This window comes from Gopherus evgoodei, chromosome 8 (genome assembly GCF_007399415.2).
Source record: "Gopherus evgoodei ecotype Sinaloan lineage chromosome 8, rGopEvg1_v1.p, whole genome shotgun sequence".
NCBI lineage: Eukaryota > Metazoa > Chordata > Testudines > Testudinidae > Gopherus > Gopherus evgoodei.
Window position 1 is genome coordinate 18963695 of NC_044329.1, and position 25279 is coordinate 18988973.

General features: G+C 48.2%; 1 protein-coding gene across 2 annotated transcripts in view; it reads right to left on the reverse strand.

Moving 5' to 3' along the window:
- Positions 1–5109: 5109 nt before the first annotated feature.
- Positions 5110–25279, reverse strand: part of DPYSL3 (dihydropyrimidinase like 3) — an 83165-nt gene continuing 62995 nt past the window's right edge. Inside the window, exons 7-14 of one of the 2 annotated variants that reach the window (XM_030573292.1) lie at positions 19155–19223; positions 14204–14324; positions 12132–12288; positions 9447–9588; positions 8497–8667; positions 7089–7268; positions 6130–6292; positions 5110–5589 (exon numbers count right to left, since the gene is read on the reverse strand). In XM_030573292.1, coding sequence (XP_030429152.1) covers positions 5501–5589; positions 6130–6292; positions 7089–7268; positions 8497–8667; positions 9447–9588; positions 12132–12288; positions 14204–14324; positions 19155–19223 — 1092 coding nt within the window. In that variant the 3' untranslated portion in view covers positions 5110–5500. The remainder of the gene's footprint in view (positions 5590–6129; positions 6293–7088; positions 7269–8496; positions 8668–9446; positions 9589–12131; positions 12289–14203; positions 14325–19154; positions 19224–25279) is intronic. The other variant, XM_030573293.1, reaches the window with a different exon arrangement.

Sequence of the window (25279 nt, forward strand, 5' to 3'; positions counted from 1 at the left end):
ACTCCAGATCTGAATGTCTCTGAACTGTGGATGTGCTTGGCATCTGAATGCAGCACTGTAGCCTGAAGTTAGTCCCCATCTTTGTAACAGGGGAACTTTAGGGGGAGGAATGAAACACTGATCTGAATGCTGAGGCTTGAGCACATCACTGCTTTTAGCAGACACTAGATTTATGAAATAGGAGGAAATAAAGCAAACTCAAAAATACCCCACTGTGAGGGTGGGGCCATTCCCACTAGATCCTTCCGATATGAGATTCTAAGAGAAGCCCACCCCACTGTGCACTAGCCATGGCCCTCTTTCCTTCACAAGAAGTTGGATACCATTCAAAATGTATCATCGCCGAATGATTGAAAACAGCCAATGGTATGAATTGAAGTCAAATGAAGCTAGCTGTTTCCTAGCTAAGCAGCTTCCACTCTCTCATATGGTCACCCAGTGCTCTCTCTGAGGTGGTATGGTCACCTTGTCCAAATTCCTTATCCCCTTCCTCGTGGAATCATCTTTAGCGTTGACCCAATGAAAGTAGGATGGAGAAGACCCCCAGAAAACCTAAAACACAATGGTTGGATGGCATCAACAGACACCTGTCCCTCACAGACATCCTACCCAATAACATGCTCAGACACAGCATTGGGTTTTCAATCAAGTCCTTCCTTTGACCCAATTTGGACTGACTGATGGAATTACAGGGGGATCAAGTGCCCTCCCCCAACCACATTGAATTATTAATGGTTGAATGTGGATCCATTACTTAGTCCTTACCTTAAAGTACTAATACTGAGATTGCTCAGAGTAATTAAAACTCACAACAGTCTTGGCTCCCAGTCCGTTGCTCTGAGCAATCTCAGTACTAGTACTTTAAGGTAAGCACTAAGTAATGAATCCTTACAACACCCCATCACAGAGGTCCTGACACCCTTTTACAGATAGGGAAACTGAAGCAAAGTATGGCGTGGAGTGCTGATCTTTTGCTTACAGAAACTGGCTGGGCTTCAGGAGCTCGATTCAATTCCTGGCTCTCCCAAACTTCCAGTGAGACCTAGCCCAGACTGCTTCATTTCTCAGTGGATCGGTTAGTCATTTGTAAAACAGGGATACACCTACCTCAGAGGGGTGCCCATATAAGGACCTCCACAGGAAGACTGTTTGAGAGCTAGGACTCGAATGCCAGTACACCTAGCTGCTTGTTTTATGTAGCACCCTGGTATTCTGAGCCTTCTTGCTACAGACACACTGTCTCACCTTACTACCAAACACAGGTCAGTTTGTGCTTACGCCCACCCCCAGTGTTTTGTCAAATCTGTTCTTTGACAGTGGGAGTCTCCTAACAAAGGAGAACATTCTAAATGCCCCATAGCCGAGTACTCCAAGGACTTTTGGGCAGAACAAGCATTCACTGATTCAGCCCACAGCTGCCAAAAGTCTCATGCAACCTGAGTGATAGGAATAAATGTCTCTCTCAACCCAGCTGCCCACTTTTTATCCCTGACAGTGGGATCAGCTTGAGTTTGATCTCATTGTTGAAAGGAATGCTTGGTTCTCACACAATTGGCTGCATTCATCTCTTTCACTACAGGTGTTAGCCCCAACCAGAGCTAATACTGTATTGCTGGTCACTGCTCTGGCACCAGAAAGGAGCTGCTTTGTTTTGCAATGGGCCATGCACATTGATGATGCTAAATAATTAAATCATAATCCCAGTGTTCCTGCAGTCTCTGGTGGGGTTTTGAGTAAATTAGTCTGTCATGAATGATTTCTGCCTTCAGCACATAGTATCAGCTGTCTAGATATTTTTATCACCTGTAATACAGCAGTGTTTGAGCACCATACCAAATACCAACAAGAGCTTCCCCTCACCCATTGATTCCAAGACATGAAGTGGAAGGAGTTTTTTCCCCCTTCTGTAATGTATTATAAAATTCCAGAAAGCCTTTGACCCGTAGGCATGTTTCACATTTCATGGCGACTTTGCTCGTGACCATTCCAAGTTTCAGTGGCCCAATCTCAAGAAAGCATCGCTCTCCTCATATTAGTTCCATTGTTTCTGCTGAGGGCAGGTCATCCTTTCAGAAGTAAGGGAGGATCTCAGAGTTCCTCAGGCCCCACCCCAGTGGCCTTTCTCCAGGATAAGGAAGGCATGTGAAGGGGAGCCAGTGTGGAGTCTGAAATACATGTTGTAGATACAGTAGGTGGATTGCTGAGGTCTCTGTCAGCCTTTTAGTACTGCTTCTACCCTCATTCTAGATGAGGCTCCTGGATTTTGCACTGAGAGGGTTGGGATTCATCTTACCCATCTACACATCCTAATCAGCTAGCTGACTCCCACTCCTCAAACTGGCCTGCAGGCTTTCTGTTGACCAATGAAAAGATCAGCAGAGGGATCTGCAGACGGCGACCCGGAAGCACTGTGCACCCTGTGTGGACGTTAACAAAACCAGGCAGCTCCCACGAGCTGAAAAATCTAATTGCAGCTTGAATTTAGTGTTGAAAGCTCACCCAACACATAATTTGATATAGCATCTAATTCACTTTAGATGCAAGGGACAGACAAGCACACATTAAAGGTAACTTGCTATTTCTTCAGCCCTGTGGATGCTGGCACATTCGCAACTATCAGCCAAATGAATACAACTTTTATACATGGTCTCCAAAAAGTACAACTATGTGAACAGCTGCAGAGCCTCAAGGCGGATGAGTGAGATCATTTCACTGATGATTTGTCCATCCCTCTGGGCCATCCTCCTTTTCCTTTTCTTCCAGAAGAGCCCAGTTTCTGTTAGTACTAAGAAAATCTCAGTGATATTTTTCTTTACACATCCTAAAAAAACCCCAAACCAACCCTTGAAGGTTTTACATTTTGACTCAACATCTGAGCCACTTCAATAGCTACTGTCACTTACATTGTGGGGAGCTGAATATTTTACAATGTTGCCAATTTCTCAGTTTTTTTTTTAAGACCCAGCTGCTGAAATCATGTGAATACATAACACCGTCAGTTTTCATTTAAAAATAAATACAATTTCTAGCCCTTAGAGCTGTAGAGGAAACTTGAAAACATAAAGCAGGTGCCACGTAAAAGGTTCAGCAACCATAAAACAAGAACCAATTTTTAAAAAAATATTAAGTCAGTCTCATAATTTTGGGGGGCCTGGTTCATGATTTTGGAATGCTTATGGTTGGAAATACTGCATTGTTCTTAATTCTCCCTGGACTCTTTATAGTTCAGATGACAGAGTTTATTATGAGAGAGAAATGGGAACTGGAATTTTCATTGCCCCAAACAGTAGCAGTTAAGTTTTCCAAGTGAGTCCTTGATTTTGAATGTCTCAGTTCTTGTTGCCCAATGTGAAAGATGGTAGCCAGAGCCTGGCTTTTTAGAAGTGTTGTGTATCTATATATAACTCCCATTGATTCCAACTGGAGCTCATTCATCTGAAATATCAAGCGCACGATGTTTAAAGTTGAGCACCCAAAACCAAAGAACTCAAAGTCAGTGGTCATTTTTGAAAATTTGAGCCTAGAAATGTATTCAAGTTGAGTTGATTCTTCTTTCTCCCAACATTGGTATCTGCATGGTTACCAGGCAGTGGGAGAGGTCTAACCTGCTGCAACTGACCCAGCTCTGCAGTGGGATGGTGGAGACAGGCTGGCAAACACCACAAAGTTTGAACTTAGTCCATTTTGAGTGTTTGCAATAGGTGTCAGCTTGGCAGCCCTGGAGGTAGAGACTGAAGTCCTCTGTTTATCCCTGGCTTGGGCAGTAGCAAGACAGGCTTCTCCCACATCTCACTACCAACCTGTTCTGGAGGGGCCATTTCTAAACAGGACAGGATAGTTCAGTGTTCAAATCCAGCTGGCTCCTGGCCTCTCTGAGACTGCCAAGAAATGGATCTCATTATGGTATCTTTAAAAAACCTGAAACCATCACTTTTCAGAGTCACTCTCCATTGGATTTCTCGCCCCCTTCCAAATACAGGAAAGCAGCTGAGGAGCTAAGTAACCTGCAGCTCTTCATTTCTGATATCCCAGCACCACCTTGTGGGGACAAGTTAGTATTGAAAATATAAAACACAATGCACAGACTCCAGTGAGAAACTGCTCAACTTGAATTAACATGCAAACTAGATGCCATTAATGTAGGCTTGTATAGAGACTGGGGATGGCTGAGTCATTACACAGATTGAATCTATTTCCCCAAGTTAAGTATCCTCACACCTGTCTGAAATGGGCCATCTTGATTATCACTACAAAAGTTTTTGTTCTGCTGATAATGGCTCATCTTAATTCATTAGCCTCTTAGAGCTGATATGGCTACTTCCACCTTTTCATGTTCTGTATGTATATTTATCTCCTTACTATATGTTCCAGTCTATGCATCTGATGAAGTGGGCTGTAGCCCACAAAAGCTTGTGCTCAAATAAATGTGTTAGTCTCTAAGGTGCCCCAAGAACTCCTGTTCAATCCACCTGCTAATGTTCAGCAGGATCCAGGAGCTTCTTGTCTGTTTGCTGAAGAGGGCGGCAGGAGGCACTGGCCATGGCTCAGGCTCCCCGTTGTGAAAGGGGAAGCATTACGGTCACTTGCAATAAGCGCCTTCCAGTAGTGCCTATAAATGTGTCTAACGCGTCATGCAGGGTTCATGGCAAAGTCTTCAAAACGAGACAGGAGCATCAATGCTGCGTCTTAAGAGAGTAAAGTGGGAGCAGGGGGAGGACCAAACAAGGATAAGGTTGTCTCAGGAGGCGCTAGAGTATTGGCATGGACTTTTCCACAACCCCCTCACCTCCCAATCCATACGCACACACCCCATGGGAATCGGGGGCCAACAGAGTTTCCCCTTTTATGGCTGTGGAGAAAAAACAAACTGGTGCAGCGAGTTGTTTGGAAGGAACAGTTGCTTTCTGTTTTTTAATAAAATGTACAAAGTAATAAAGTCTTACATGAGGCGATACAACAGAGCTGTTACAGAGATGACTCTGATGGGCCTCGCAACACAAGACGGAGGCAGCCATGTCTGACCAGCATTGAGTGGAAACAGATGAACACTGACACAACACACAGACCCACCTTACCCTATCCACCTCCCACAATCCCTCCCCACAACCCTTCCACCCCACCCTCCCCACCCCCACGCCGATTCCTTCTGAGTAACCTGCTTAGCTAGTTCGTTCATGTCACGGTCATCCCAGCTTTCTCCACCCCCTCCGTACGACGCGGCATCACACAAGCACTCAACACGTACATTACAGACTCTTAACTTAGTGACCTGTCAGATTTGCATGCATGTAAAAATGAAAAAGAAAAAAATTAAGGCTATGCATAAACAGAAACCAAAGCAATATTTTTAAAGCTAGGTAGCAAATAGCGTTTGTGAAACATAAGGCTTGAGGCTTATTGATTCTTCAGCTCTGAACGGTTTTAAATTGCTTTTCCTTCTTAAATACCAATGTACCATTTTCCCCCTTGAATATTGGTGTTTCCTTCCCTGCTTGGGTGCTTAACTCAGGGAGGTTATATTGGAGCGGCCTCCGGGGGGTGCTACAATGCGCTTGCTTGCTGAACGAACACCTTCGTCGACCTGGGTACCTGAAATTAGGACATGACCACAAACAAAGGGAGGGGAGAAAGGGAAATTAGAGGGTTGTGGCTCACAGGCCAACCAGTCAAGAGGCCTGTGGTCTCTGAGAAGGTCTCCACACGCCTCACTGGGGGAAGATTGCTCTTAGGAGACCTGCCCTGTTTCCTCTTTACTTCCCTGTTCCTCTTTTCAGTCCAACAGCACCTCAGTGCCCCAGCAGCTGCACTTACCTCTCTATGGAGCCTCCCCACTGGAGCTGCGCTGTCAGGGAGTGAGGGACTAGGAGGCAGCAGCAGGTCTCTGGCATTTAATCCCCTTTTAAGTCTGCAGGGGAAAAGGTGCTTGGGCAAGTTCCAGTCATCCCCCATTTAAGGACCCCTCCATGCAGTGAGCCCCACAGACTGGCAGGGGCAGCTCTCCCCAAGTCATCACCACAACTGTTCGTATAAAATCTAATCCCAGTCCCACTCTGTGCCCAGCCCTCTGGGACCTGGTGTCACTGGGTTCTTTGGTCCCTGGGTATGCAGCACTTTACAGCGCACACTCACCTGACAGACTGAATCCAGACTGATGAAGATTCCTGACGGGAGGCGTCTGTCGGGTGGGGGATCCCCTGGTGGAGCCTGCAGGAGTACCGCCTTTAGGCGTGGCTGTCAAATCGAACACGGGCCCGTCATACATTCCTCTGGGCACGGCGTGCATCTCGGCCATCTGTTGTCAAGAGAGAGGGCACGGGAAGCAATGATGCTGCTTCTCTTAGTTACTGAGAACACTTGCACTGGGAAACCGAGATTTCCTGAACAGCACCAGGAGCCCCTCCATCCTCCACAGCCCTAATCTGATTCATGGCCACCATGCCCGCTGCTACTGTCTGCAATGCTCTCACCCACCTCACAGGGCTAGCCATGCACCAGACCACCAGCACAGATGCCCGCAATCCTGCTCCCTCACAGACTTCCTGTGTAACCGGGGCAAATCCCTTAGCCTCAGTTTCCATCTGTAAAAAAGCCCTGAGCCCAGCGCAACAGGCGAATCCTTCACTGTGGATTACTGCCCCCCGATGGGGAGAAAGGTGTTTGCCCACTCCCCAGCCTCGTCACCTTTGCTTGCTTCAGTTCCCTCCAGACTGCCCTTCCCACCATGTACAGCAACGTGTGCAAACAGCCCAACATCCCACCTCTGCTGATGGCATATACCAAACATGCAGGTCTACACCCTTTGATGAGGCACCAGGGCCCAGTTCCTCAAAAGGTGTTCGGGTGCCTAGCTCCCATTGATTTCTGGTTTGAAACACACTAACCGGGCAGCACTCAAGGTGCACAGTGACCAAAGCAGGAGAGTCCACTACTGGGGAAGAGGACTACTCAGGCTTGTAGGTCCACTGGTGGTACCATTACAGCGATGGGAGTACAGCATGTGCACACGCTAAGCCCCTAAGGCAGCTGCAGTGTTTTCCCACACCTGTGGGACTCATTCTCCTGTGTTCTGGGTCTCCTCAACTCCTTACCTTCCTCCTGGCTTTAATGCGCTTGTAGACATAGTCTGGGAAAGGACTGCAGGGAATGAAGCGCCCAGCTCCCTGTGTCACATGCAAGTTGCCATCCTCCAGCATGATCTTCCCCTGGCATATGACAACCAGCGGAGCCCCACGCAACTCCATTCCTTCAAAGATGTTGTATTCAGCTGCCTGCAGCACGTGGGGAAGGGCAAAAGGAGCATGAACTAGGGAAACCAGACATCCCGATTTTATCGGGATTGTCCCGATATTTGCTTGTTTGTCCTGCGTCCCAACCAATGTTTGGTCGGGATGCAGGACAAACAAACAATTTTGCCCTCCGCTCTGGCGCACAGGCGGAGCCTGGAGGGGCTCTCAGGCCCCCCCTGCCCCGATTTCGCCTCCTCCTTCCCCCATTGGATCCCTCCCCAAATCCCTGCCCCCAGCCCTGCCCCCGCACTGCCTCATTGGATCCCAAGCCGGGCCTGGGGAGGAGACGCCCCTGTGCAGCAGCCTGGGCACACAGTGCGGCCCAGGGACGTGGACCACTGGAGACACGCGGTGGAGAGAGGCTGTGGGGGCAAGACTTGTCCCAGGCGGGGTGACCAGCGGACACGGGCAAGGAGCCGGTCGGGGTCCCCTGAACCAATAAAATTCCCTGTCGTTGCTGGGGAGCCCCGCGCCTCTCCCACTTGGCTGTGCTCTAGTGGCCCGGCCAGGAAGGAACCACTGGAGCGCAGCTGAGCGGGACAGGCGCGGGGCAGGTTCCCGCCGGTGGCGGGACGTGCCACATGTGCTCGGGGTGGGCCTGGAGGCTCCGCGGGGAGGGCAGCGCATGTGGCCGGGGCACTGTGTGTGATCCCGCGGCGCACCCCCCATGAAACTGCTTTTTTTTTTTGCTCTGTCCCCCTTGTGTCCCGATATTTCATCCCTGTGATCCCCGGCATTCTGAACCAGAGCCTGGCCAACTGAGATGATGTCCAGACTCTGTTACTAACCAACACCCACACTGTGTACGGCCAAAGACTGAAATAGCAGGGGGTGCGAACAAGGACCGTGGCTAAGGACTAGAGCTCAGAACTAGCATCTTCCCTTTTTATTCAGGTGAGCATAGAGGTGCATCAGTAGAGCCATGTGGGCCTGGAATAGTAACTAGGGGAATTGCAGGTCAGGACAGAGGGGCGTTCGATGCTGTATTCAGGCTCAGAACTAAAGGAGCAAGAGGTGGTGCCACTCAGCATTCAGGACAAGCACAGCCCATCTCCTAGAGCCAGGGCCTGAGTGGTCTAATTGCAATCCAGGACTGAGTTACTTTCTTACATCCAAGTCTCCTACTTGGCAGTACAGAGCAGCTAACCCATCATGCCTGCCAGTTATGCCAACCACCTCCCAACACTCCCCAGGCCAGCAGCTGACTTACCGACTGGTGGCTTTTAGCTGAGACAATCTTCACTGCATCAGGATCCCATATGACCAGGTCGCTGTCTGACCCCACCGCTATTCTCCCTTTCCGTGGATACATGTTGAAGATCTTGGCAGCATTGGTGCTTGTCACTGCCACAAACTGGTTTTCGTCCATCTTCCCTGTGGCCTGTTCAGATATAAAACGGGTGGGTCTTCACCCTAGTTGCATTCATAGCTCCACAGCTCAGTAGGATCTCATGGGGAGGGAGAGGATGGTTTCCAGGGAAACAGTATGCCCCTTGTGAGAGCTGTGAGAACAGAAATGTAACAAGCCCAGACTAAAATGCCCACTTCCCTTTAAAGCTGGTAGGATTTACTAACGGTCAGCCACTGAATCCGAAGGGGAAACCCACCCACTGGAATTTGTTTAGAAAGGAAAATCCCTGCGTTAAAAATTACCTGGCTTTTGAAAACTGTTATAAGGGGAACAAACGAGGTAGGTGAAACCTGAAGTCTAACAAACCTTGACTATGTTTCCTTTACACAGATAACAGTAATATTCAGCTCTTATACAGAGCTTTTTATCAGACATTCTCAAAGCCCTTTATAAAAGGAGGTCAGTAGCATTATCTCCATTTTACAGATGGGGAAAACTGAGGTGCAGTGCCTTGACCAAAGTCAGCCAGCAGGCTACTGACCAAGACAGGACTAGAACCCTCTCCCTGATTCTAGTCCAATGCTCTATCCATTAGGTCACACCACCTCTCAGCAGTGCTGCATGCTTCACAGGTCCTGGCTTCTCACCCTGAATGTGCTCCACTCCCCACACAATTCCCTCTCTCATTCCTGCCTGCTTGGCTTATGTAAACCTGTCATTGAGAAAGATGTCACCACGCGCAGGACCATATCCCCTCCTCTGGGGAGCCTGGATGAGTTACCCTCCCCTGACCCCAATCCGTTTCTTACCACTGCCTTGTCCCAGATGACGGACATCCGCTCCTCGATGCCATTGGTCCCTTCTGGGATTCCTGTGAAGTTGTCCTTCCCAATCGCCTTCTGTGCGGTGCTGAATGTGCAGTGAGCACTCCCCGAAAGCTGCAGGTCACCACTGGTTGGGTGGGGACAAAAGGGTTAATGTAAGACATTTGTTGGCCTCAGGCACGATCTGCTCCAGTCTAAATGGAGAGGAGAATCAGGGGTGACCTCTATGCATGAGCAGCCCCTGATTTTGTTTCCTTCCTTTCCCCAACTCCTGTTCCTATGACCCTTCTACTTTGGGGATATCCTTGCATCTTCCTATGTAGCCACAACCGAAGCCACTCAATGGACCAGCCTCTGGGGCACTGCAGAGTCTTTTGGCCCGAGCACACCAGCTGCAGAGGGCCGAAGCCACACTGGGTGGCTTGTAACCGACAGGATGGAAAACTGAGCTCAGACATTGCAATTAAACTGAAATGTGGGCAGGACACTGAGGTTAGTAGCCCATCCCATGGGGAAAGTGCCATGGGACCTTTAATATCCACAAGTGGCCAGGAGCTTAGTTTTATGGCACATCTGAAAGAAGCACCTCTGAAAGATGCTCACCCCCTTAGCGGATCATCAGCACCCTACTGGGGCACAGACCTCACTGGAGGAGCCAAGTCTGTCTGGCTGCCATAAACAGCCTCATCCTAGGCCCTACCCCCTTGTCTCTGGAGTCTGGGGCAGCAGGCACAAAAGTGCCCCCTCTTGGACATGCCAAGATCACCTCCATTCTTGTAAATGTGCCATATCGCTGCACACGTGACATCTCCAGCAAAAGTAACCAAGCCAGGGGGCTTGCTTCAAGCCCATTTCATCTCAGCTGTTCAGAGAAGCTTCATTATTATTAGATTCCATGTCCCTAAGCCTGTTTAAACAGCACCCCTGAAGAGCTTGCAGGGACTGAGCTGCGTGCTCTAGTCTGGTATATTCATGTGTGAAGACACCAGAGGGCAGCAGCAAGCAGATCCACTGACCGAACCAGCAACCACATTGAGTTCTCTGGAAACTTCCTGGCTGCCGGGTATTGAGGGAGCAGAGAGGATGCAAGATAATTATGAAGTCATCCTGGTGGGTTGGGGGAGGAGGTGGGAGGAAACAATCCTCAAAGCTATGTCTAATGATAAGGAGGAAAAGTACAGGGATTGCTGAGTTTCCAGATGGACTGGGCGTGAATCTGAAAAGCAGAGACACAAATACGCTGAGCCTTGTGCCCTTGGTCTGGGCCTAGGAACCTCAATTCTAATCCATTGATAATCTCTATCTCCCCTTCACAATTTCTGCCATATGTCTGACCTACTGCCCAGACAGAAATCCAACCAGACGACAAAACAAGCTTCATAAATGCCATCAGCTTTATACCAGGACAAGAAAACAAGCCAAAGAGACCAGCTGGGATCGGGGAAGAGCTTCCTTTGATCTCTGGTTGAAGAATCCTATGGAAGAATATAAGGGGCTGCACATAGGAGGAAATCAGTGCAGTTTGGGACAGAAACATTTGGGTCCCAAGCTCTTCATACTTTTCTCCTTTTGGTCGGCGTCAGGTAAATGTGATGCTGTTGTGAAGGAAGGGGTTGATAAGTCTATACAATGGACTCTGCACACTTTCCCACAACCCACTCAGCTAATGTACCTTAAATATTGATCTGCAGCTATTTCATTTCTGGGACCTCAACGCAGCTCTGCCAGTGCACCTCAGTGCTGACCTTGGGCACATCCTGCTAACCCAGTCTTGGAGCTGCCCAGACAGCACAACGTCGCCACTTCTGCTCCTGAACTGTGGCAGCACCCCATTATTCCAGACATGCCCTTCCACACAATGTTAGCACTGCAGCTCAATCCTGGCCTGCAGTCTCCTGTTAACCCAGTTTTGTGCCAACACACACCTCTATCTACACACCTCATTCCTGTTCTGCAGCCGATGCTTATCCAGTCCAAGTTAACTTCAGTTAACACAGGAGTCAATACCATTGCTTTGAATGGTAAATATCCTCCACCGGCTAGGAAGGACCAGCCACCATGTATATAGTTAAATGTACAAACACTGGGGTTAAGCCTTTAACTTCCTACATGATGGACAGATCTGGGTAGCAAACAACAGTGTCTGTGGGCACTGTGTTGTAGCAGCAGCAGTCCCTCCAAGTAGATGATTTTGGCACCATCCTTCATGTAAAGTGTTCTTTACAACAGGGCCCATGTAAAAACGAGAGGACTTGGATCATTATTATTTGCTCAGTATTTTCAACACGGCAGGAATTGGAGAATCCGGCAGTACATTCTGCATCCCGTAAGGTAAGCCTTTCTCTTTTACTCTTAGAATTGTTAACCCCCTGGATCCAGATACCCCAGAACTTTGGGGCATTTCAAATATCAACCCTGGTTTTGCAGGGTTTTTGCAGCTTATAACCCAACAAATAGTCCAGTGCTTCCACTCTTCCTGCTGTGCCTCGCTGCTAAGTCCACATCCCCCTCAGTCACTGACTCATCCAGAGTCAAGGTCCCCCTACACAACCCCGATCCACAACAGTCTCAGGTTCCTGAGATGGAACTGCACTGGCACAGCCCCAGCAATTTCTTCAGTGCAATTCTTATGGGGAAAAGAGAGGTTTTCTCCCCCTGCAAATCACCCACCTGGCCAGTAAGGAGTTGATGTAGTCGGGGGTTGTTGGGTCTGGACTCAAAGGTGGAGAGGTCACAAATGCAGCAGCCTTAGCCCAATTCTTGCTCCAATAGTGTGTGCCATCCGTGCCAAGACTGGCTGTGATAGGCTCACCAAACACCACATTCCCTGCAGAGAAGAGATACAGATGGATCTCAGTGTGTGTTTTAGCTGAGCATGGGGGCATTCTCATTTCCCCAGTGCTTCTGGAATTGGCCCTTCAGTGGACAGATCACTTGGTTTATCTATTTTGATTTAGGATATTTGCTTGCGTGGATCAGATTGGATGTGATTCCAAGTGGGAACGTACGAGGGCACGGAGAACAAGCAGTGTCCAGTCTTTGCCTGTGGCACAGCTTCCAGGCATGATCCCGGTCCTGCCACTCAAGGACCTGGGGTCTCAAGTTGCTGGGGTGAAATCCCAGTGGGGTCAGTGAGGAGAAAGGAAAGAACTCAGAAGGCAAGCGATGCCGGGAACACCCACTGAGACAGCACAGATCATGCTACTGAGGATTACTGAGTCCCAACTTCATCTGCATATTTTCAGCTCTTTGGAGCAGAGGCTGCATTTTCCCCTCATTTGTATCGAACACACTGGCACCACTCAGCGAGTAACAGCACAAGTGTAGGAATCCAGCTTGCCAGATGCATTCCCTTTGTGCCTGTTGCCTTCAGATCTAGCCCCAAGAACAACAGCCACACGGCTACCTGAGTGATTGGCACCCTAGAAATACCTGACAGGAGTCAGGAATCCCAATGGCTGGCAGCAGGGTGCTCTGTCCAGAACAGATCTCCCAATGCGAGCTTCCAACCTTAGTCAAATATACACAGTGCAGCTTGACACACCGGGTGAAGGGTCAGACCTCTCAGAGTCTGTTCAGTTTCATCTGCCTCATGTTCTCTCGCTCCCACTCCTCCCTCTCTGCCCATTTCAGACAGGTAAATATTTACCAAACACCATCAAAGCTCTGGCCACCTCTGCACTCCACAGATTCAGTTTCATCACACTGATAACCTCTCTAAACCTGTGTAAAGGCCCCAGACAGATCAGACCCATGGAGATCTGCCTGCTAGCGTGAGGGGTTGGCTCAAGCGAGCCAAGATTTTCAGGTGCGTGTGTCTGTGGGTCTCTCTCTATTCCCTGTCAAAGGCAGTGGTGAGGAAGGTGAGATGTGGGTGCTGGACTTGGACAGAAGGACAATAGGTTTGACAGATATTTTATTTAACATCTCTAGGGAAAAACAGGGAATGGTGAGGTAACTAATGCACGTGTGTATGTACCCGTATGCGGTGCAGGGAGTCACCTCTATCTGCCAGGAGCATCCAGCCTGCCAGATGGGGCTCCCCACACATCTCAAAGGCACATCTGAAACCTCAATACAGACACCCATTGAAAGCGCCGGCACATCAAAAGGCAGGCAGGGGATATTTTTAGCAACGCAAATCACTTGCACATGGATGATATGCCTCTGCTTGGCAGAGAGAGCATTTTGTGGTCAGAGATAAACTCTGGTATTTAAACCAAACCCTCCATCCCTGATGTGCTAGCAGCTGGCACGCAACCAGAGTCAGCTCCAGATGGGCCTGGGACACAGGGCCACGCATCAAACTATCCCCATATTAGCCAGAAAACCATGCAAGCCAGAGATCAACCCCATGATGGATTTCAAGTTCTGAGTCAAACTTGGTCTCTCACTCATATGCACACTCTACAGAAGCAGCTGGCCAGCTAACTGCACAGAGACCATGGTGAGAGGCCTGGTTCAAGACCATGGGCAGGCTGGATGTAAGTAAGCAGGGATGCAGTCAATTTTTTTCTATCCCAATTGTTTCCTGCTAAACTCAGTTTCACATAAGGGGCATGAGGACTCCAGGATATCCTCACTTAACAAGTCATGAAAAACCTCACAGTGGCTGGGTGACATGGCTCAAGGGACATGTCTCCTTGCTCGCAACAAACAGAAAGACACAGAGGCCCTCTGCAGAAGGTGTTCCAGCTACACACAGGGGGCAAGGAGGGTGATCTGAGACAGCAGCCACTCACCTTTTTTCCTGGCTTGTGAGATGATGTCAGCAGCACTCTTGCTCATCACTTTGGTCACATACAGAGGGCAGTTGGTCTGGCTAGCAATGGTGATGGCACGGAAGACGGCTTCTGCCTCCAGCTGGAACACAGCAGCGACACAAAGGTTGCAAATAACACACAAGGAGGAGGAGTCACCAACCACTCCACGATGTGGTGATGCCCACCATGCTGTATCATTTCACTGGTCATGGGTGCCCTCTCTCTTAACCTCACCATCAGACCATCCCTCTCCCATTGGGTTTCAACAGGAAATTCCAAGGTCTTCATATAATGGGGACAACTGCCTATGAAGATGACCAATTCTGTCTCATTGTTTCCTTGTGCTCCCCAGCTGGTCACTCTGTATCCACCTTCTGTCTTTTATCTCATGCTCAAAGTGTAAGATCTTAGGGATACTGACCGTCTTTTTTGTTCTGTGTTTGTACCACACCTAACACAATAGGGCCCTGGTCCACAGCCGTACTCCTACTACCACAATGCAAATGATAAATAACAAGATCAGAATGAGATAGATCATTTGGGACTGAAATCTTGCAAAAAAAGCTTGACAAATCTGAGTGCTACAGAATCAGATTCCCAGCTTTGAGTCGTAAACCCCAGCTTGCGCATAATCTAGATCCAGATCTTTTGCTGCTCACCACCCAAATTCACCAGCTTCTCAGCCTTTAATAATATTTAGCACTTATTATGGTGTTTCTTATCCATATAACTGAAAGAGATTCCTGTAGGGAGTAAGCATCATTATCCTCATTTTACAAAAGTGGAAACTGAAGCAGAGACGGGCTACCTGACTTGCTCAAGGTCACACAGCAAATCAGCAGCAGGATCATGATTCCTGGCTTCCAGTTCAGTTCCCTCTCCACAGGGCTGAGCTGCTACCACAGGCTTCACCATGCATTTATTTTAATATTAAAGCTTGGCTGTCTGTATGGGCAATTCGCAGCTGGTTATTTTCCAGGTAGTTCTGCCCCTGTCCGAGTCTGTTTGTGCTGCTACTCTGCTACTGGGGGTTTGTGCTATTACTCTGCCACTTCAGCCTCCAAGATTATCAGCCCTTGACTTTTATATCTTGTTTGCTGTTGTAACAGGGTGAATTTTCAGTACTTCAGCATGAAGAATTACATCATCCTCCATTCAGCCTGACTTCATTCCAAAAAGCCTTCCAAGATCTTGGTTAACGGTTTGGCTTAAGGCTTCAGTATTAAAAAAAAAATTTACAAAAAAGGAAACCCCAAACCTTAAAAAGGCAGGGTACCAATAAGCATATAATGCAAATTCCCCTGGGGAACTAGAGGCTGCCTTCTGCAGCTAGCACTTCTTGCTGAATCATCCATTTCTGCAAACCTGATTTCTCCCACAACTGGAAAACTGAGCAATGCACACAAACCCGTTACGCTATTGTCCTTATGGTTACTGGATTCAACAAAAATGTTTCTTCTGGGTGCTAAAATCGTCCTTGGGGGCACAGAATGAAAAATGTGTGGAAGAAAATATTATACAGTATACAAGCTTCTAAGGGCTGGTCTACACTAGGGAAGGGGGATTGATCTAAGATACGCAACTTCGGCTACGTGAATAACGTAGCTGAAGTATCTTAGATCAAGTTATCTACTGTCCTCACGGCACGGGATCAATGTCCGCAGCTCCCCCTGTCGACTCCGCTACCGCCGTTCATGTTGGTGGAATTCCGGAGTCGACAGGAGCGCATTCGGGGATCGATATATCGTGTCTAGATGAGACGCGATATATCGATCCCCGATAAATCGATTGCTACCTGCCGATACGGGTGGTAATGAAGACGTATCCTAAGTGTGTGTAAGTCCTTATGCAGAGATAGGTCAACCTCAGCCATTGCGAAATACTCTTAACTTTGGATATTGCAAACCATGGGGATGACATTTTGGAGCAGTTCACTGTACAGTATCAAATGATCACTGACATGACACCCTTACATTTCAACTCCATTCCCCTCACTAGTGAATATGGTGAACATGCCACACACACAGCTTGTCGCACTCTAGACTGACCCTTCAAAACTGCAATGACACAGGACAAGTAACAACACTAATGTTTTGTCATCCACAGGTTGACTTTTCAACATACAAGTTTTGTTGAATGTTACTTGCCCTCAGCCTAGTATTCTAGCTCCAAGGAGTCCCCCAGTTACTTATTCCTAGGAGCAATGGTTCCAGAACCATAGGATGCTTTCACAGACCATAGCCACATGCCATGGGTCTAGAGCACTTGAAGTGTGTATTATGGGTCAGACAGCAAGGGAAATTTGTTCCGAGAACCCTTGTGTCTATTTTTATTTCCAGCCTAACAAATGCTTACTAGCTGGTCATGAGGTTGTACTTCTGCATGTTAACATGTTTGAAGGTGCTAAATGGAGCTCTAAGAGCAGAGATACCTGAAATCCTGTCACAGAGGAGCTGTGCTTGCAAACAAGTATAACTTGGTCTACGTATATATTTTCTAGGTATACAATCAGCTTCATCACCTACTCCCTCTTCCCCTCCATCTTGCAAAATGATACTAAGGGTGCTATTTCTCCTTCTGTATCATCTGGCTGGAAGATTGGATGTGCTCTGAACATCCATTTGGTTATGCTAGCCTCAGCCGAATACTCAACCCTTCCCCAGTGGGTCTGGATGCATGAAGTATTTCCGTGCATTTGTTCCCAGGATGAAGACAGCAAGGGAAAGACCTTGAGAACTAAACCTTCAAAGCAGCGAGGAGAGGAATATTTAGCTTCATGGTTCCCATTTAGGTCAAGGGAAGCCATGCAGTTAAACCCCTGGCATACCAGATACTCATTGGTACTGGGTTTTTTTTAAAATGACTTACTCAGTTCTAACTGTATCCCTCATTCTCCCCAAAATCTCCTGATTTTTGCAGGGTTCTATAGCATTAACCACCCCACTCAATTCCTAAGAGCCACCAAGGTGGCACATCTGCCATATGGCTGCAACTATTCAGGACCAGATGGGTTATGCTGAGTGAGTTCAGGTCACACGTGCCATCTGGACTCACGGTGAGGAGACCACGTTGGTGGTTAGTGTGTAATCCCACGCAGACAGCTCTGTGACAGAAAGGATGAGATTGTCCGTGTGGCTCTGTACCACTGAAACAGTGGAGGCACCTGAGAGACACATATCACGTGGACATTGGAGAGCAAGTACCCTGTGCTTCCAAACTTTGTGGATTTGGGAGGCGGAAATAGAAAGCATAGGAAGTGTTCAACAATATGATTTTCAGCTGATAGTGGCAGTTAGGCCACAGGCAATGGAAGAGAACTGCCTCCAAACAACTGGGAGATATGTAAGCATTTAGAATTCAGTGGCCAAACTTTCCCTCCCATTTAAAGTGTAATTATAGTAATTCAAGTGATGGTGTACAAATGGCAGCTCATTGCCCAACATCTCTGTTCCCTGTAGGGATCCAAATCTCACTTGAAAAGAGAGTTTTCACTCCTTAGTGCTGCACACCCTGTACAGCTGTGCTGGGGTTACTTGTAGCCAGGGGGATTCTTTACTGCTTCCATTTGCTCTATGTTCTCACTGAGGAATCTTTGTGCCTGGCAAGGATGGAGGAGGCAGGAAGAACCCTAACTGACTTTCAGGTCCCAGATTGAGTTTGATGAGGCAGCAATTTGTTCTGTGTTTGTATAATGCCTAGCACAATGGGGTCATCATTCAGGGCTCGGGCTCTTAGGCCCTGCCACAGGACAAATAGTAAATAATAATTAAATAGAAAAAAAAAGTATGAATGTGTATTTGCTGAACCAATGAGCTCTGGAGCCAGCTGGATGGAATGTTATGCCTTCCAGTGCTATTTTTAGAGTCATTTTTCCAGCCAATCACCCTTCAAGAACAAAACATTCCATAACCCTTAACCAGCCTTGGACAATGAAAACCACAATATTTGCCTTCTGAAAACAAATAATGGGCCAGATCCCCAGATGGTGTACATCAGCCTGGCTCCACTGAAGTCACTGCAACATGTCAATTTACACCAGCTGAGGATCTCTTCCGATACAGTTAACATTGGGTCTTTTTCTCTGGAGGAGACATTTTAATGTCCCACATCTCAAAGAGAATAAACTATATACTATATAAACCTCGTTGGTATACCATTAATTTAAGTAGATTTATTTTATTTCTGAACCTAGGTCTGAAGTACACATCTACTCCCCTTTCCTCCCTGTGACTGCAGCAGATTTCAGTTATATTTTCTCTCTATTGCTTCCATGTGTTGTAGAAAGTTAAAAACAGTTCTGAGCACACAGCTACCACAATCTGACATTTATAAAATAATCTAAAATTAGACTGACCTCAGATTAATGGGCAAATAAAAAGAGTAGACATAATCCAGTTAAATGTCTTGACAGCGATTCACAATCGGGAAATCCCCCATTCCCACCACCAGAGGCTTTGTGTGTCTTATTTTAACACATTCTAGACCTTAAGTAGAGATCAGATGAGGGAGAAGCTGGAGGTACAGTCCGCATTATTTTCCTTTACAATATGAGAGTCAATAAAGATATTCTCATTTTCAGTGCACTGATTCTCTGATCCCAGGCTTCTTTCACCACTGGAATCACCTACCAAATGTGAACGCATCAGAAGTAGCACTAACTGCAGCCTGACAGCACTGATTTCCTATGGCTACTGCATTTCAGGAAGACCCATGAACTCCTATCTATGCTAGGAAACTGAATCATTATTGAACATGGTTTTATCACCAAAGGCCCCTCCCCTGGACTGATGAGTATGGCTGAACTGCCAGTATAGATAAAATAGAACTGTTAGACACCAATATGTTAAGTATGGCTGAAACCTCATGGGGGAAGAGCCTCAGTGTAACAAGGATGGTGCACTGTTTTATCTTTTTTTCATTTGTCTTTTACCTCCTCTGGTCTACTCAGCACATGGCCCTCTGGGCCAGTTATTCCCATCTCCAGCATCCTGGTTTGTTCCTAGAAGAATGAAAAGACACAGAGAAGTTTAGAGACTCTGAATTTGATCTGACAGTTATGTCAAAAAAACAAATGCCACCATGCTCAGCATTTCGTAAGGATTTAGATTATCAAACAGCAGAGCAGATCTCTGTGGATTTGCTGCAGGTGGTTCACAAGACTACCACGACACACAGAGAATACAATGGGGAAGATAGGTAAATACATATGTTGAGAGTAAGAATCTTCCTTTCAAGTGATAATTCAGAATTAACAGGTCTGATATAATTGTAGCACAGGTGAAAAACAACAAATACAATTCAGGGGAAGGCATGTGTCTAATTTACTCTGCCTTTGGTATTCCCAAAGACATCCAAGCACTATTGAGGAAGAGATCATGAAAACTAAAAGAAATCCATTGTAGGCCAAATTCCCTTCTCTGTCACACCTATGCAGCTCCATTAACATCAGTACAGTTCACAGGTGTCAATGAGAGCAGAATCTGGCCCTATATGAAAATGTTTTAAAATGTATGGTTGCTTTCCCCCTACCACACAATCGGCAACACATTTTACTGCTATAACGAGGACCGCAGCCACATACAGTACAATCAGACAGGCATGTACATTAATTTAATGCTATGCCTGATCCTTGGCATTCACAAATTGTTCAACTCAGTGGAAGATCGATCCTAACTGACATCCTTATCAGTGTGTTATCATCAGCCGATAGGGGCTTGCAATATGTTACATGGGGGAAACAGAGCTTGGGAGAGGCTTCCCCAAACCCTTTACCTGGCTTCCAATCTGTCAGACACCCTCAAAAATTGACCATGTCATGAATGGGTCAGGCATTCTGAATGCAAATGTTACTGCAAGGCGCAAATCTGTTGCATTTTGAAATATTATCCTGTAAATGTCTTTCAGCTTTTAAGCTCTTTGGGGCACTGATTGTCCTAATTTTTGTCTCTAACAGAGCCCTGAGCATGCTGTTGGCTCTAAAAAATAAATAAATCACATCTAGATGAATAGTAAAGGTGGGATTCCAGCAGTGACAGTTAATATCTACACAACATTTGAAGAGGTAAATTGCCATATAGATAATTGCCATGTATTTTTGCCTCCTACACCTACCTTCTCAGCCACAACACAAAGACCTGACAAAATAATGACTCAGTAATGTTCTTTTCCTTTCTCAATCTTCACCAACAATAAGGACCATATTCCACATCCCCGTTTCAGTTTCCACTGCATGGTGCATCCCCCTTACTCTGCTCTATGTACCCGCTCTCCACTCTCTTATGCGGATCAAACTCATACGAAACACGGGTGACCTTAGGACAGTAGAGAGAAAATAGATCATGACCCAGAATAGAGGGGCTGGGGTTGGGGAAAGTCCCCTAACCTTCCTCCTAGGAACAGAAGCAGAATCACTGACCAGCATCCTCACTTTTACAGCCTAATCTAATCGCATTCTGGATCAGTCACCAGTTTGTGACATTTTGAATCAATTAGCTTGGAAGGCAGAAGTAATTTTCAAGGCTGCACAACACCAGTAAACCTTGCACACAGCTTTAGGTGGTTAGGGTGGGACTGAGGTAGCAAATACTCCTAGTCAACAATGATTCTTTGATCTCTCCATTTTCTTATGAAAACAGACATTGACTAACTTTGGGGATCTTTATATCTGGGAAGAGAAATTGATTCTTGCAGTCTGCAGGGTTCTTCAGAGCTTAGTTTGGAGATTTTCCTCCTAATTCACCCCCTCCAAAGAAAGGAGAAAGAAGAAAAGATGGTTACTCACCTTTGTAACTGTTGTTCTTCGAGATGTGTTGCTCATATCCATTCCAATTACGTGTGTGTGCGCCGCATGCACGTCCGTCCGAAGATTTTTACCCTAGCAACACTCGGTGGGTCGGCTGGGTGCCCCCTGGCGTGGCACCGCTATGGCACTAAATATATACCCCTGCCGACCCGTCCGCTCCTCAGTTCCTTCTTGAGGGCTACTCCGACAGTGGGGAAGGAGGGCAGGTTTTGGAATGGATATGAGCAACACATCTCGAAGAGCAACAGTTACAAAGGTGAGTAACCGTCTTTTTTTCTTTGAGTGCTTGCTCATATCCATTCCAGTTAGGTGAATCCCAAGCCTTACCTAGGCGGTGGGGTCAGAGTGAGATACTGCAGCGTGTAGAACCGCAGAGCCGAAAGCTGCGTCCTCTCTGGATTGTTGCACCAGGGCATAATGGGAAGTGAAGGTATGTACTGAAGACCACATAGCTGCTCGACATATCTCCTGGATGGGTACTCGAGCTAGGAAGGCGGCCGATGAGGCCTGAGCCCTGGTAGAATGAGCGGTAATATGTCCCGGAGAGACACGAGCTAGATCATAGCAAGTACGGATGCATGCCGTTACCCATGACGAAATTCTCTGAGAAGAGACGAGTAGGCCGTTCATCCGATCTGCCACTGCCACAAAAAGTTGGGGTGTTTTGCGGAAGGGTCTCATTCGGTCAATGTAGAAGGTGAGTGCCTACGGACGGACGTCGAGGGAATGCAACTGCTGTTCTCTACGAGATGTATGCGGTTTGGGAAAGAAGACTGGGAGGAATATGTCCTGGTTGAGACGGAAGGCCGAGACTACTTTAGGGAGGAACGCCGGATGTGGATGTAACTGCACCTTGTCTTTGTGGAACACTGTGTATGGTGGGTCCACCATCAGAGCCCGAAGCTAAGAGACTCTCCTAGCTGATGTGATGGCCACAAGGAAGGCTGTTTTCCATGACAAATACAGGAGCGAGCAGGTCACCAATGGCTCGAATGGAGGAGTCTTAAGTCTCGTCAGGACTAAGTTGAGGTCCCAGGAAGGGGCGGGGCGTCGTACTAGAGGGTATAGACGCTCCAAACCTTTGAGGAACCTCGAGACCATAGGGTGGGAGAAGACAGAGTAAGTACCTTCTCTGGGGTGGAAAGTAGAAATAGCCGCCAAGTGCACTCACACTGATGAGATAGCAAGGCCTTGCTGTTTAAGATACTAGAGGTAGTCCAATATAGTGGGAATGGGAACCTCCGTGGGTGTTACATTTAGTGTTTGACACCAGCAAGAAAATCGCTTCCACTTGGCCAAGTACATAGACTGGGTGGAAGGTTTTCTGCTATCCAGGAGTACTTCTTGCACTGGGGCAGAGCAACGTAACTCCGACTGGGTTAACCACGCAGGAGCCACGCTGTGAGATGGAGGGATTGCAGGTCTGGGTAGTGAAGCCTGCCGTGGTCCTGTGTTATAAGATCCTGATGCAGGGGCAGAGGGATTGGGTTGGCTATCCAGTGGTCCAGCAACGTGGTGTACCAGTGCTGTCGGGGCCACGCAGGGGCGACCAGGATCAGGCGAGCCCTGTCCCTGCGGAGCTTTAAGAGAACCCTGTGCACCAGTGGGAAGGGTGGAAAGGCGTACAGCAGCTGGTTCTTCCATGAGATTAGGAAGGCGTCCAGTATCGAGCCCGGGGCGAGACCTTGGAAGGAACAGAACTTCTGGCACTTCCTGTTGTCGCGGGAAGTGAAGAGGTCTATGTGGGGAAAGCCCCACTTCTGGAAGATGGAATGTAGAACGTCCGGGTGAAACGAACACTCGTGAGACCAAAAAGATCTGCTGAGATGGTCTGCCAGGGTGTTCCGGACTCCTGGGAGGAACGACGCTACAAGGTCTATCGAGTGGGCTATGCAAAATTCCCACAATTCGATCGCCTCCTGACAAAGGGGGGAGGATCGAGTCCCTCCCTGCTTGTTTATGTAGTGCATGGCCGTTGTGTTGTGGTAAGCACTGAAACAAACGACCTTGCGGATGTTGTAGGAACGTCTGGCACGCCAGGCGGATTGCTCTCAGCTCCCGGATGTTTATGTGCAACGCTAGCTCTTGAGATGACCAGAGGCCTTGCGTGCGACGATGGTCTAGATGAGCCCCCCAGCCGAGACGATGCGTCCGTCGTTAGGGACACCAAGGGCTGCCTCAGATGGAACGGCAGTCCTGCACAAACCAGGGAGGGTGCTGGCCACCAGTTGAGGGAGTCTAAGATGCTCTGAGGAATGGTGACCACCATGTCTATGGTATCTCTGCCTGGATGGTACACTGAGGCAAGCCAGGTTTGAAGGGGACGCATGCGTAGTTTTGCGTGCTTGGTTACAAAGGTACATGGGGCCATGTGACCGAGGAGGCTCAGACAGGTGTGAGCCGAGGTCGCTGGAAAGGTTTGGAGGCTTTTTATAACAGAGACTAGTGCCTGAAACCGGGGCTGTGGCAGGCAGGCTTTTGCGAGTTTGGAGTCTAGAATGGCTCCAATGAATTCTATTCTTTGAGTGGGCACGAGAGTAGACTTCTCTAGATTGATCATCAGGCCCAGTCTCTCGAATAGGTCCGTGATGATGGCTATGTGCAGGGTGACCAGGGCCTTGGAGGTCACTCGAATAAGCCAGTCGTCTAGGTAAGGAAACACATGTATTCGCCAACGACGGAGGAAGGCGGCCATGACTGCCATGCACTTTGAGGGCAAGGGGCCGTAGAGAGGCCAAATGGAAGGACGGCAAATTGGAAATGTTGGTGGTGCACCGTAAACCGTAGGTACCGTCTGTGCAGGGGATAAATATAACGATGTGGAAATATGCGTCCTTCATGTCGAGAGCAGCATACCAGTCTCTGGGATCCAAGGAAGGGATAATGGTCCCCAGGGATACCATGCGGAACTTCAACTTCTTTAAAAACATGTTGAATCCTCGCAGGTCCAGGATGGGTCAAAGACCTCCTTTTGCTTTGGGGATTAGGAAATATCGGGAGTAAAATCCCGTCCCTTAATTCCTCTAGTACCTCCTCTATAGCTCTGATCGAGAGGAGCGTGCGAACCTCTTGCCAGAGGAATTGCTCGTGAGAGGGATCCCTGAAGAGGGACGGGGGGGGGTGAGAGGGAGGGGTCGAAATAAATTGGAGGTGGTATCCAAATTCCACAGTGCATAGGACCCAACGATCCGAGGTTAATTGGGACCACGCAGGGAGGAAGGAGGAAAGGCAGTTGGAAAACTGAAGGGGATCCTGGGGAAGGACTGGTGCTCTGCTCTCGAGCGCACCTTCAAAAGTTCGCTTTCGGGCCCGTCGCTGGTTTGGCGGGACCGGTATTGTGTCCACCTTGGGACTCAGATTGTTGTCTGCGGTTCTCATGACTACGCCTTCTGCCAAAGTCTTGTCACGGTCTGGGCGGGGGGTAAGGGCGCTGAGGTTGGCTACGAAAGGACCTCCGTTAGGTTTGTGGGGTGTGCATCCCAAGGGAATGCATGATCACCTGATTGTCCTTAAGACTCTGTAGCCTAGGGTCCGTTTTCTGGGAGAAAAGGCCCTGGTCTTCAAACCGCAGGTCCTGGATGGTGTGTTGCAGTTCAGGAGGCAGAACTGACACTTGCAACCATGGGATCCTCCTCATCGTAATTCCCGAGGCCACGGTTCTGGCCGCCGAATCCGCAACGTCGAGGGAGGCCTGCAGGGATGTCCGCGCCACTTTCTTTCCTTCCTTGAGAAGGGCTTGGAATTCCTGGCAGGAGTCTAGTGGGACCAGCTCAGTGAACTTACCCATCGACTGCCAGGTGTTATAATTATATCTACTGAGCAGGGCCTGTTGGTTTGCCACCCTGAGTTGGAGGTCCCCTGCGGAGTAGACTTTACGTCCCAACAGGTCCATCCATCTAGCCTCCCACAATTTTGGGGCGGGGGCTTACTGGCCATGGCGCTCTCGCTCATTGATAGATTGAACCACCAGGGAGCATGGAGGAAAGTGGGTATATAGGTATTCGTACCCTTTGGAGGGTACCATATACTTTCTTTCCATCCGTCTGGCCGTAGGAGGGATAGACGCCGGGGACTGCCAGATTGTGTCCGCTTTGGCTTAGATGGAGCGTATAAATGGCAAAGCTACGCGGGTTCAGGCACCCGCTGACAGTATGTCTATCACCGGGTCTTCAACCTCCGGGACCTCCTCCACCTGGAGACTGATATTTAAGGCGACTCGCCTCAGAAGGTCCTGGTGAGCTCGGAGGTTGATA